The sequence below is a fragment of the Ailuropoda melanoleuca genome, chromosome 10 (genome assembly GCF_002007445.2).
Source record: "Ailuropoda melanoleuca isolate Jingjing chromosome 10, ASM200744v2, whole genome shotgun sequence".
In the NCBI taxonomy this organism is placed as follows: Eukaryota; Metazoa; Chordata; class Mammalia; order Carnivora; family Ursidae; genus Ailuropoda; species Ailuropoda melanoleuca.
The window spans coordinates 47731403-47743878 of NC_048227.1; the positions used below are offsets into that span (position 1 = coordinate 47731403).

At 35.1% G+C, this 12476-nt stretch overlaps 1 protein-coding gene across 1 annotated transcript in view; it reads left to right on the forward strand.

The window, feature by feature from the left end:
• The window catches only part of UFL1 (UFM1 specific ligase 1), a 31328-nt gene extending 19135 nt beyond the window's left edge, over nucleotides 1–12193 (forward strand). Inside the window, exons 11-19 of the mRNA XM_002927645.4 lie at nucleotides 837–957; nucleotides 3247–3363; nucleotides 6562–6679; nucleotides 7832–7998; nucleotides 8079–8209; nucleotides 9796–9876; nucleotides 10160–10245; nucleotides 10776–10956; nucleotides 11531–12193. Coding sequence (XP_002927691.2) covers nucleotides 837–957; nucleotides 3247–3363; nucleotides 6562–6679; nucleotides 7832–7998; nucleotides 8079–8209; nucleotides 9796–9876; nucleotides 10160–10245; nucleotides 10776–10956; nucleotides 11531–11749 — 1221 coding nt within the window. The 3' untranslated portion in view covers nucleotides 11750–12193. The remainder of the gene's footprint in view (nucleotides 1–836; nucleotides 958–3246; nucleotides 3364–6561; nucleotides 6680–7831; nucleotides 7999–8078; nucleotides 8210–9795; nucleotides 9877–10159; nucleotides 10246–10775; nucleotides 10957–11530) is intronic.
• Nucleotides 12194–12476: the final 283 nt, after the last annotated feature.

Consider the following 12476-nt stretch of genomic DNA (forward strand, 5'->3'; position numbering starts at 1 on the left):
CAAAACATCCAGCACATATTAGCTCCGAGTCACTAAATAGCTACATTGTTTTTTATTTATTTACACTAAAATAAAAACATGGTCATCTTTTTTTTTTTTCTTTGTGCTCCTCCCTCCAACTACAAAAATAACTTGAGGAAAAAAAGGTGATTCTGTTGTTCGAACTGTCAATATTCTAAACATTTTTCTTCAGGAAACCAAAAGGGAAATGCCATTTTTAACATGAAAATGTACTTTTGTCAGTACAGATTTAGAACCCTGTCCCATGATGAAAAATGTTTCTGAATTTGGATATAGTTCATTATTCTTAACATAAATTTTTAAAAAGCAGAGATCAGGAATGAGTCCAGAGAAAAAAACAGTTTATATGATTAAGTATGCAACTCATCATACATGGTCGTTCTGTTAGGGTGGAGGATGGAGATTTTGTTAATCTTTCTCGTAATCTCAGGTAACCAAGTGCCACTGGACTTGGGAGCCTGAGAAGGAAGAAGAGCAAGGTCACCTAGTAAGCAGTGGTAAAAGAAGCCATATCAGCTGAAGAGGATTGCATCTGATGTGTGATCAGTTTTTCAGGGACCAGATAGGATTTTTCATTATTTGATCACAGATTCAAAAAGTCAAGAACAGCAAGGGAAGAGACTGATCTTTGGCAAGGATAAATAGTCTCAGAGTGGCAACTGTTGGACCAAGCTCTACAGTTCTTCTTAGCAATGAGATCAAACAAGAATAATTAGGATGAGTAATACATAATTGAGTATGTAAATAACTTTTATTTTATGCTTTCTGTAATGCCATATATTTTTGCTTACCAAGAAAAGCATGTTTTATTTCAGGAAATGAAAAATAATCCTGTTCATTTAATCACTGAAGAAGATCTGAAACAAGTCTCCATTTTAGAAAGTATTAGTACAAGTAAAAAGGATAAAAAAGATGAACGAAGGAGAAAAGCAACAGGTAATAAATCACTATTAACCAAGAAGATTCAAAGATGAGTTTTGTTTATTTGTTGCAGTGAACTCTACATTTATTAGGCTTTTTGAAGGGCCTTTTATGTGGTTGATTTATCTTTAACTGCTAATATTAGTCAAATCTTTTGCTAATGAATTAAATTTTGATTATGAAAATGGAAATATTAGGGATTACTTATTCTTTTTTTTTATTTTGTGAGAGCTAAGTTAATTTCATGACCTGGCCCATGTCCCATTGTTTGCCCCCTTATCATCTGTGTTCCAGCCCAGTAGCCTTTTTTTTTTTTTTTAATTCTCAAATTTGGCAAGTTTGTGTTTACCTGAAAGCATTTGCACTAGCTATTCCCTCTACCTGAATGTCTCTTGAACTTCAGGTAACAGATTTCATTCAGAACTCAGCTTGAAATGTCAGTTCCTCAGAGAAGCCTCCCTCACTACCTGGAATGGTAGATATGGTCACTGTCCATCATATCTTCCAGTCTTTTTGTATCACTTTTATCACTGTCTTGTGTTTTATTGTTTGGAAACTTTGTCCATCTTGTTTATTGTTTCCTTAGTCCTTAGAGCACTTGTGGGTATATTTTAGATGTTGTATAAATATTTATTGAATGAATGAATTTCCCAAGATCTCCTTCCATCCATCCATCCTTTCTTTCTTTCTTTCTTTCTTTCTTTCTTTCTTTCTTTCTTTCCTTTTCCTTCTCTTTTTCTTTTTTCTTTTTGTAATTAAGAGTCACTGGAAATTATTCTAGGTAGCACTGGTATAGCATTTGGAAATTAACATGTGTTTTCCATACTTTTTATAGTAGGAACAATTTTATTAGTGCTATATCAGAGTTAAAAAAATTAGATATTCAGCATGTTTCATTAATACAGCTATAGTGAAGATGTGTTATAAAAACTTCATTTTTATTTGTTGTGGGAATTTACTTCTACTTCTTTGAGATTGTTTCTTTCCTCTTCAAAAACCTTTTTCTACATGACCTTCAATTTTGATACTTGAAATTTCTCTGTATTTTTCTGGGAAAACTATACTCCAATAAATCATAGTAGTATTCACAACCATGCCTATTTTAGCATATTATTTGAAGATATGCTTATAAATTCACCTTAATCAGTTGGTTGCACTTATGTCAGAATAGCTGGTCTGTTTTATTTCCTTCTAAAAATTCAGAGTCTTCTGGTCATCATCTCAATGATCAGTACTATCATAATAGTTTAGGTATAGTGCATGGAATGATGTCAAACCCCATAAGAAATTTATTGCCAAATGTATGCTTTTGGAAATTGTATTTTTCTATCATAAAAGCAAGGGAAAATAAATTAATAGAACTTACAATTATAGGGCATGATGAAATTTAAAGGAATTATACTTAGAATTTAGAAAAAGATCTGTAGTTTGTATGTCATTTTACTTTATTGAAAAATGAATCTTTTATGAAGAAATATATTTTCAGTATTTTTCAGTGTTTCAGTCCCATCACTAGATAAGTATTCTGTTTGTCGAATAGATACTTTACATGTAAATATTTAATAGCAGAGAAATACCTCAGTGATACCACTTTTCTTTACAGTGTTTTGGTTTGTCTCACAATTTGTATTTTTTTAGTCTTTCTTTAGCCAATAGGTAATTGATAATTATATTTTTCTACTCTTCCAACTTAATATTCATGGTCAGCATTTATCGAGCTCCTGTTAATGGGTACAAACATTAGTGTGAGACATGCTCCCTGTTCTCAAGAAGTTCATTGTCTTATTGGGTGGTGGGAGACTCAGGATGTCTCCTGTAAACATGAATAATATAATCTTTGAACCAAAAAAGACAAAAACAAGGGTAATTAAACTTGTGAAGTACGGTAACGGGATATTAACAAGGCTGTAGTAACAGAGATGAGCAAATGAGGGCACATTTCTTTTGGGGAAGGTAGAAGCAGTAAAGGAATGGGTTTGGCCAAGAAAAAGTCAGACAAAACTATAGAAAAGAGGTATCTTTAGAGAAGGAAGAAGACACTGGGGAAGAGACTGCCTATAGATTAGGTAAGCTGTCTAAGTGAGTTGCTCAAATTCAAGAGATTTCACGTATTTTTTTATTGACTGAATCACAAAACTTCTGTTGTAATAAAAAAAAACCTCCCACCTTAAATAGCAGCTGAAAGTTTAATTATTTGGCTTTTATTGTTCTTCTGTAAAGTTAAATATGACAATATAGTGTCATCATTTTCTAAAAATGGTTATTTAGGGTTAGGTAATACTAACTAATATCATTTTCCACCAGAGGGCAGTGGAAGTGTGAGAGGAGGCGGTGGCGGCAATGCCAGAGAATACAAAATTAAAAAAATCAAGAAGAAAGGAAGAAAAGAAGAGGAGAGTGATGATGAGTCATCTCACACTGGTGTGTAGCTTTATTTTACTCTTCCTTTGTATGTGTGTGATTTCGTAAACACTTTCTTAAGCCGTTAGGTGTATATGCTTATGCAAGGAGTCCTTGCCTTGCACAGTTTGAGTGGACGCGAATTTCAGTTACCATAGCTTAGTTGATGACACCAGGCCCCCAACAACACGGTTCCTATTCTGGTTACCAGGGTGTATTAACAGTGAGTGATTGCATCAAGTACAGACATTGCTGCTGGCTCCTCAGTCCATGGATCAGCACATAAATAATACACGTGCATCGTGAGCTGTGACAGTCACATCACTTATTTCAAAGTCTGTCAGGGATTGATCACTGTGTGTCTCTTCTTCACTTTATGCACAGACAACAACCCATGTAGTTATGTTGCCTCCTTGTCTCCCAGTGATGACTCCATATGACATTTTGCAAAATGGATAATCAAAAGGGAATTGGCCAACAAAGATGAAAATGCAGCAGAGAAATGAAAAGTGATAACACTGAAAATAAAATACGAATCAAGAGTAAAGGGTATTCGAGAAGAACTAGCTGACTGTGGGAATGTTGGCATTGCCACTGTTCAGGAGACTAGGTATGCAGCCACAGGAACCTGGTAAAGCACACTTATGTAAACGGAGAAAGTGCTTGTGACAGAAAGGATGAAAATGTCTTAGAGGGTGTGTAGTTGGTAGAAAACTTCATATTAAAGGAATTCTTAGAGATGTTTCACAACATTGAAAGGGCAAAGGCTAAAATGCTGTGAGCTGGTCCAGAGTTAAAAAAGGAGTATGACAACTTGCCAAGGCATAGAAAAGATGCTTGCTCCATATTGTAAGTTACAGCATGAGAAGAAGGCAAGCACTGTTCAGACTATTTTTGATAAGTTTTTTTTACAAAGAAATAAAATACTTTGTTGCCCAGTGTGTCTGAGGAGCTAAATTACAGTATGCTAAATTATAAGTATTAGTTTTCTTTTTCATTTCCCTTTACATTTATAACCAACAGTAAGAGCTCTTAATGTTTTCACAGACTTTTTTTTTTTAATCACGGGACAATCATAAGTTTTCCCATTGTTTATTAAGAACACCTTGCAGTTTCAGCTTGCATGGTCATTTTTATGGTTTCCCACTGCCATACAAAACAAATGATGAAATTTTATAAAAAGTGGATTTCTGCATATTCAAGTAGGAAACATTGATTTTATGCATGTTTAAGTTTTATGGTAACATCTGATTGGTTGGTTGCTTCTATCTAAGGGGGAGAATTAAGTATATGCTTCTTTCTTTTTGGAGACTTGTTAGCATTTGGTACTGTTAAGTCAACAAGAGACATGTTAGTTTTTCTAAGTAAAATTATGATTCTTTTACATTTGTGTTTTAAATAAATTTACTTAATGAAACTGTGATACCTCCCTTTTCCTTTTCCCCGGTAGAAAGAGAAGAAAACTTGAAATGATAATAATTTGAAATTTTCATTCTACCTCTTCCCCAGAGCTCGTTATGTATGGGCCAGAGCTGGGAGGTGTGGGTATCAGATGACACGGCTTCAGCTGTTAATGTGCTACTACTAGTGATAGCATCATTGCTTAAGATCTAACTTTAAAGTATTCTACCATAGGTAAAAATAGCTACTGTTCTCAACATGCATAAATCAATATTAATTAAAACTATCTTCATAGAAACTACTAGCCCTGTTATTATTTTAAATTGTATTAAGATTATCCTATGTGGGTTTTAATTTTTCACTGATAAATGAATTTCTCTATTCCCCAGATGTACCAGGGGTGGGAGGAAAGGGGCATTTCAAAAAATACTTCTCTAATATCTGTACCTTTAATTGTTAAATGAGGCATGTGATACTCCTTTTATGCACAGATTATGGAGAGGAGCTATAAAGGTAGTAAAACCATTCTACCTAAAAAGACATAATTTCAGTGCCTTCGAAAGGGGATTGTGTTATAATCTCTGAAATGGGGGATATAATTAGGTTCTCAGCAAAAATATAGCATCAACTCAGTGTGAAAGATGACTAGATGGAAATATAATTTAATAACTTGTAAAATGCATGCAGGAAGCAAACAGAGAAAGCAGAAACTATGTAATGTGAAAGTTCAGGAATGGATAGCGGATCTCAAAAGGAAAGGGTAGTGGATCTGTTCTAACATGTCCATCTGTTCTAAAGCCGTGATGTCAACTCACTTAGATCATGACACATAGTGAAGACTGATTTTTGAACTAGTTTTTATTTTATTTCTTTTACTATTTTTTTATTTTTATGTCTAAGGTTTTACAATAACCAAATTTAGCTGGAAATAATCACTTTTATATTTTTACAATATGAATAATGGAAATATTGTTAGCTTTCTTTGTCTGCAACCGGTGCTTACCCAAGTCAGTGAGAGGGCATGACATTTCCACACTTAACAAGTTTTTCCATTACAGTAGCTGCATACAGATTTTTCCTGGCATAGAATTATTTTTGTAAGAAGAAAAATAAATGATGAGTGTAAAATTATGAGGCTTTTTTCATCTTTGCCTTTCCCCAAAGACAATTTTTAGCTTAATTTTCCTGGAGTTGTAGTTCACATGATTATAAAGACTCTTCCTGAAGATCTTCTGTAAATTATAAGGATGATTTGATTTTTAGTAACTATTCATTTTTGTAAAGAGGGAAATTCCGCTCAGTATACCTTGTTCAACAAAGAGAAGTTATCTTTTTCTTAAAAGATTTTTTTCCATCCAGTCAATGGTTTTGATTTGCCACTATTTGCATCATCCAAGTTAGATCAGGGGGAAAATCATCTTTACTATTTTCTGATTGACATTAGAACAGTCATTAAATAAAGTCAGAAAATTATTACTCAAAAAGAAATGCCACTATATATCCTGTTTTTAACATTGTTTTCATTGGTTATTGCTGTCTGATCCTGGCAATGTCAGAGTCTTTACGGTAGGCGGTGAGTGAATTACCGTCTTAGTAAATATGGTAATGAACCTTGTTTGCTTTTAGGTTGCTTTATGTTTTGTTGTTTCTCCTATTGTGCATTTCTACTCTAGGAAAGAAGAAGCCAGAGATCACTTTTATGNTCTTTACGGTAGGCGGTGAGTGAATTACTGTCTTAGTAAATATGGTAATGAACCTTGTTTGCTTTTAGGTTACTTTATGTTTTGTTGTTTCTCCTATTGTGCATTTCTACTCTAGGAAAGAAGAAGCCAGAGATCACTTTTATGTTCCAAGATGAGATTGAAGATGTTTTAAGAAAGCACATACAAGATGCCCCTGAGGAATTTATTTCTGAACTTGCTGAGTACTTAATAAAGTAAGTATAAAGACATATTTCTTCTGTTTTATGATAGAAATTCAGTGAGTTATTAAAATGTTCTCCAGCATCATGGAAAACATAGATTCTAGGTCTTTCTTTTCAAAGCTTAGGATTTAATCTAGCCACCAAATTCCGGATTTTGTTTACCTCTAGAGGCTGTTCAGTTCAGCAAACGTGTGAGTGCTTTGGGCGAGGCGGTGTGGGAAATCAGGCGAGGGTGTGGAAGCATCGTTGGTCACTGATGTTTCAGTCCTAGTTGGGAGAAAAACACCAACACCAGTCACTGGCTGCTCTCTGACATAGCATGAAAAGTAACATCTAAAAGAAAGAAAAGACCATTTTCTATCTAGATTTGACAGAGCGTAAACAGTGCACTTTTAGGGAGAAATAAGTACAAACTGTGTTCAGAGAACAAATTTGGACAGCACTAGCTTGTAATTGAGCCAAGCTAAATTTATTTTTATACAGAAGTAAAAGAAGTTGTGTATAACTTGACCATTACTAACTAACATGATTTTCCCTCAAGTTAGTTCCAATCTGTAAGCTTCTAAAAATGCAATCCAGGAGCCCAGCCATTTAACTTTGAATTTAGAAATATAGCTTTTGTAGTGAGATTTTTTTCATTTCACTGAATATGTTTTGTGCGTCAATACAGTACATAATCTTATTTTTCATATGTAAAAAGATAAGTTACTACTAACCATTTGCCATGACTTAAAATAATCTGTTCTGAAGTTGTTGAGCATAAAAAGTTTTTTAAAAAAGTTTTTGATGTATTATGTTCTATAGAACTTTAGAAATTGAGAATTTATTATTCCTAAGACTGGAGAACAGATTTATGTCCCATTCTCCAAATTAATTTTTAAAAACAACTTCGGACTGTATTTGAATTAAAGCTTTTGTTACTGCTATTCTTACTGTCGTTAGTGCAATAATTTTGAGTACTTTAAAACTGGGAAAAATAATGCATTTAAGTTATAAGTCCTAGGATTAGAGTGCAAATTCTTGTGAACTATTCTCCAAATTAATCTTATTTGTTTAAAAACTGTAGAGGTATTTTCTTAAGGCTTATTTCCATAGAAGCAAAAGTTCTCACACGTATAAACCCAGTACGTTTTAATAAACTGAATATATTCATCTTGTGCACAGACCTCTTAATAAAACTTACCTCGAGGTGGTACGTTCAGTGTTCATGTCTTCAACTTCCTCCGCCTCTGGAACTGGTAGAAAGCGCACAATCAAGGACTTGCAAGAAGAGGTTTCAAACCTATACAATAATATTCGGCTATTTGAAAAGGGGGTGAAGTGCTTTACAGGTATGTTTAATAGTGTTTTTTCATTGATTTTCATCATTGTTCCTGGACATTCATTTTAATAAAGCGCCTTTATTTTCCAGATGATACACAGGCCGCTCTTACAAAGCACTTGCTGAAGACAGTATGCACTGATATCACTAACCTCATTTTCAACTTCTTAGCTTCGGACTTAATGATGGCAGTAGACGATCCTGCAGCCATCACAAGTGAAGTATGGTCGTGATTTTCTTGCATTCTTGTTGTATTATGTTTTGAAATAAAAGCATATTTTATTTTCTCACATTAGAAGTAGTCAAAGGAAAGTAAAATATAGGAAAGGGTTCTTAGGGGAAAAAAATCCATCAGATTTTTAGTTTAAATTGGTAATATAACCAGTCTGTTGAAAATAATAATGCTTAATTACTTTGGAATGCTTCATTACTTAATTAATTTGGAATAATACTTACTTTTCCTAATTATTGTTATGTCACATCCCCTTTTCCTGCTGAGTTGCCAGTCCCTTGACAGTGTTCTGGCAAGATTCCATAACTTCACAGTCATTTTCATGTAGTGACACCATTCTCATTTCAACATTTAGATGAATTGCAGTTTATTTGTTAAAATGTTAATCTCAAACTAAAATCAAAGTTCATTTCTTCCTCTCTCGAAATGTAAGATAGAGCTATGGCTCCCAGTTGCTTAGAGAAGGAAAGGTATGATCTGTCCTAACACTCCTCCTCTTCTTCTCTACGCCTATAGATCCACTTCAAGTTGGAGATTTAGGAGAAATGAAGGAGGCAGAAGTGTTTCATAGGAGTGACTGCATATCACTGGTTATGATCTAGGTCCAGTGCTGTGGCCTCCTCATGTGTCTCTTGCCCCCTTGGTGGTGTAGGTTGTTTTGGGGGCTGTCTTTTAGCATGTGACTCCCTCTCATAGCAAGGACCTCCCCCTAAGCCTCCAAACAGAGATACGTTTAATTCTCCCTCCTATCCTGGCAAAGTACTGTCCCCCTTCCCTTCCTCAGCTTGAGCAGTGAATCTCCAGCTACCTGGACAGTTCCATGTATCCTGCCTCTGTGCCAACCTCTGCTGCAGGAAACACATGGGGTCCAGTCCTGTGCCCTTCAGGGGCTACAGAAGAACTGGTGTAGCACGCGACAGCGAGTCAGTATGTTTCCCCGTCTTCCGAGACTCACTGTAACTTTCAGGACCTGCCAGCCAAACCATTCCACTAGGCCTCCACCAGAAATTTCACACTCAGTAGGGCCATCAGACTCTGGTCAGGAATGCCGCCACATTTCACAGGGCACATCTGTGTGGAAAGGGGGGCTGCAGAGATTTTACACACCGTGTAGTATAACAAGCCGCCATCCACAGAGCAAGTTCCCTAGTTTATAGGCATTCTGGAACTTATGAGTGGGAGCCCCCTCATCTGGCATTAGGGAAAAACATTCTTCCTACCCTAGTGGAAAGGAGGGAGTAGCCTCTTACCCCAAATTCTCTTTTCCCCACTGGATGAATGGTTTTCTCCGCACCGCCCCTCCCCCCCAAGTCTTCCTCTTCCGCTGCTGGGCCAGAGGGGAGAAGCAGGGCTATATCTAGCCTGATTGGATGACTGGCTTATTGGCTAGCTCTCTGATTTTAGAATGTTTTTAGCATATTTTTGTCCCTAGTTTGAAAGCTAAAATTCAGAAACAAAGATAAATTCCATTCAGTATTCCATTACAGTTATAAATATACTTTGTTTTCTTTTGTTTGATCTTATATCTACCACATGTCAAAGTCACAATCCCAAAAGAATTTTTTCCCCTTATAGGTAAGAAAAAAAATTTTAAGTAAATTATCAGAAGAAACCAAAGTAGCTCTCACAAAACTCCATAGCTCTCTGAATGAAAAGGTAAGTAACGTTTGATTCTGTTTAGGTAACGGGGCTAGAATTTGTGATCTTTGAGTAGATTTTTATCAGAATAAATGTAAACAATCTCTTTGGGAGGTAAAGGGGGAAAACAGGCTGGGAACATTTTATCCTCTTTATCCTAAATCACAATTTGAAATTTAACAACAAAATGACCTTTTTAAAAATTGTGTTTGGGGTGTAAAATTATAAAACTATTAAGTGACTGTATTTCTTTAGGCAACCTGTTAATAAAAGTAAATCACGGCATTAAATACCGTTTCAGAGCATAGAAGACTTTCTTTCTTGTCTGGATTCTGCAGCAGAAGCTTGTGATATTATGGTGAAAAGGGGAGACAAAAAAAGGGAAAGGTAACATTCAATTAATCTATATTATTATTAAATTCCTAGATGTGTGATATTTCATATCTGAAGTTGGAATTTGACCATCTGAATCTTGCACAGAGAATGTTTGTATCCAAATGGCTGCATACCTTCGAGCATATTCAATACATAAGTGGCCCTGTCTGACCAGTATTGATAAGGTAGCAAGGTTCCATAATCCCATAGTTGATCAAGCCTGGGAACTTTAGCTTTGAGACCTTCTTTACAGGAAATCTTACATCAGTGCACTTCTGTTTGATCCCCAACAACTCAAAATAAAAAGTAGTTTGAGGATCCCTGCTATGTAGTTTTCTCTGTCATTTTCTTGCATATTAGTTTATCCACACCATTTAGGGTTTAGTATGTCTATATTTCATTTTTAAAATGTCCCTTAAGATGTTTATGGAGCTAGATAATTAAACTAGAGAAGCTAAAAATGAATACAGAAGGGAAGAACTAAAATTGGTGAGAGCTTGTTAAAATATGAGAATTGGTTTTGTGATTTTATTTTTGTTTAGGCAGATACTATTCCAGCACCGACAAGCACTGGCTGAACAGCTGAAAGTCACAGAAGACCCTGCTCTTATCCTGCACCTCACAGCAGTCCTTCTGTTTCAGTTCTCAACCCACAGCATGCTCCATGCACCCGGAAGATGTGTCCCACAGATCATTGCTTTTCTTAATACTAAAATTCCAGAGGTATTACATTTTCCATGCACTTGAAACTTTTAAAGCTTTTAGATTCTGCATATTTTGAATGGATAGGTTTGAATCATCATGAACAATAAGGTACAACACATCTTAAATATGACTTCCTGTTCCAAGAATGTGAACAGTGAATCAGAAGATTGATTTTTAAAAACTCAGCGTAGCTCAGGAATCTTTTGGGATTCTATGTAAGATCTATGGTAAAAAGAAGTATTCCATTTCAGCTTATGCAAATTTAACCTGTCCTTCGATGACCAGTTCCAAAAGTCCAAATCCTTCTGAGAAATTGTCAGCTAAAAGGAATCTGGCTTCTTTGAACGTCCATATCACTTTGACTTAATCTCTGGTAGCTTAGTCAGTTTACATTAAAATGATGTGTATTCATGTTTTATTACCCCTAACCTGTAAACTCCTTGCCAGCAAGGACCTTGCTGGATTCAGCTTTCTACTTATATGGCCAGTGATTTGTAAAGATGAAGACCTTCACTGTGTATTGGTGGAACAGATCCGGCTTATTCCACAGAAAATTAAATCACGTTTGTTAATTTTTCTTCTCTTTTCACAGGATCAGCATACGCTTCTGGTAAAGTATCAGGGTTTAGTTGTAAAGCATTTAGTTAGTCAAAATAAGAAGATTGGACAGGGAGATGATCCCTTGAGTGATGAATTAGACAGAGAACAAGAAGATACCACCAATACTACTCGTAAAGAGCTTCAAGAACTTTCTTCAGCCATTAAAGACCTTGTTCTCAAGTCCAGGAAATCATCTGTGACAGAAGAGTAATGATCTTAACTTACTTTTGTCATATAGTAAACATTTTTCCCAAAGTTTAAACTTTGGGTGGGTGGTTACCAAAAAATACTCACTTCACAAGCCTCGGTTCTCTCCAATAACACACCCCCCCCCACACACACACACAATTCAGTTTAAACAGTAGTGTTGCATTCAGTGTAAATCTTAGAAAAATGTGAAACTTTTGTAAATTGGGTTCAACCATGGAAGACTTGTTTTCACATTATAATTCTAAAAATTACCATTTCAGGTTATTTTCAGATGCTGAATGAAGAATAAATTTTATGAAATCTTTCTTCTCTAGAAAAGGACTCATTCATTGTGTTGTTAGATTTCAGGTGACATTATTGCATTTATATACATATTAGGCAGAAACTTAAAATATGGTCATGGTTTTTTTAAAAAGGGAAAGAAAACCCTTTGGTGTCGAAAATAAAAACGGCCATACTGGCTGAAAAACTCAGGATTTCAAAGGTGATAGCAGAACTGTGAATAACCAAGATATTCAGAGGAACAAATAAAAATCACCAGAAAACCACAAAATGTTCAATACCAAGTAAGGTGTTTTGGCCTAAGAAAGGATTTTGAATCTCTTTCTTGTAAAAAAAAAAAAAAAAATTTTTATAAAAAAAAAAAAAAAAGAAAGAAAATAGGTATTCTTGTTTTCTAAAGACTGTTAGTTCAAAGTAACAAATAGTTCCTTGGGAGTAATAGTTTC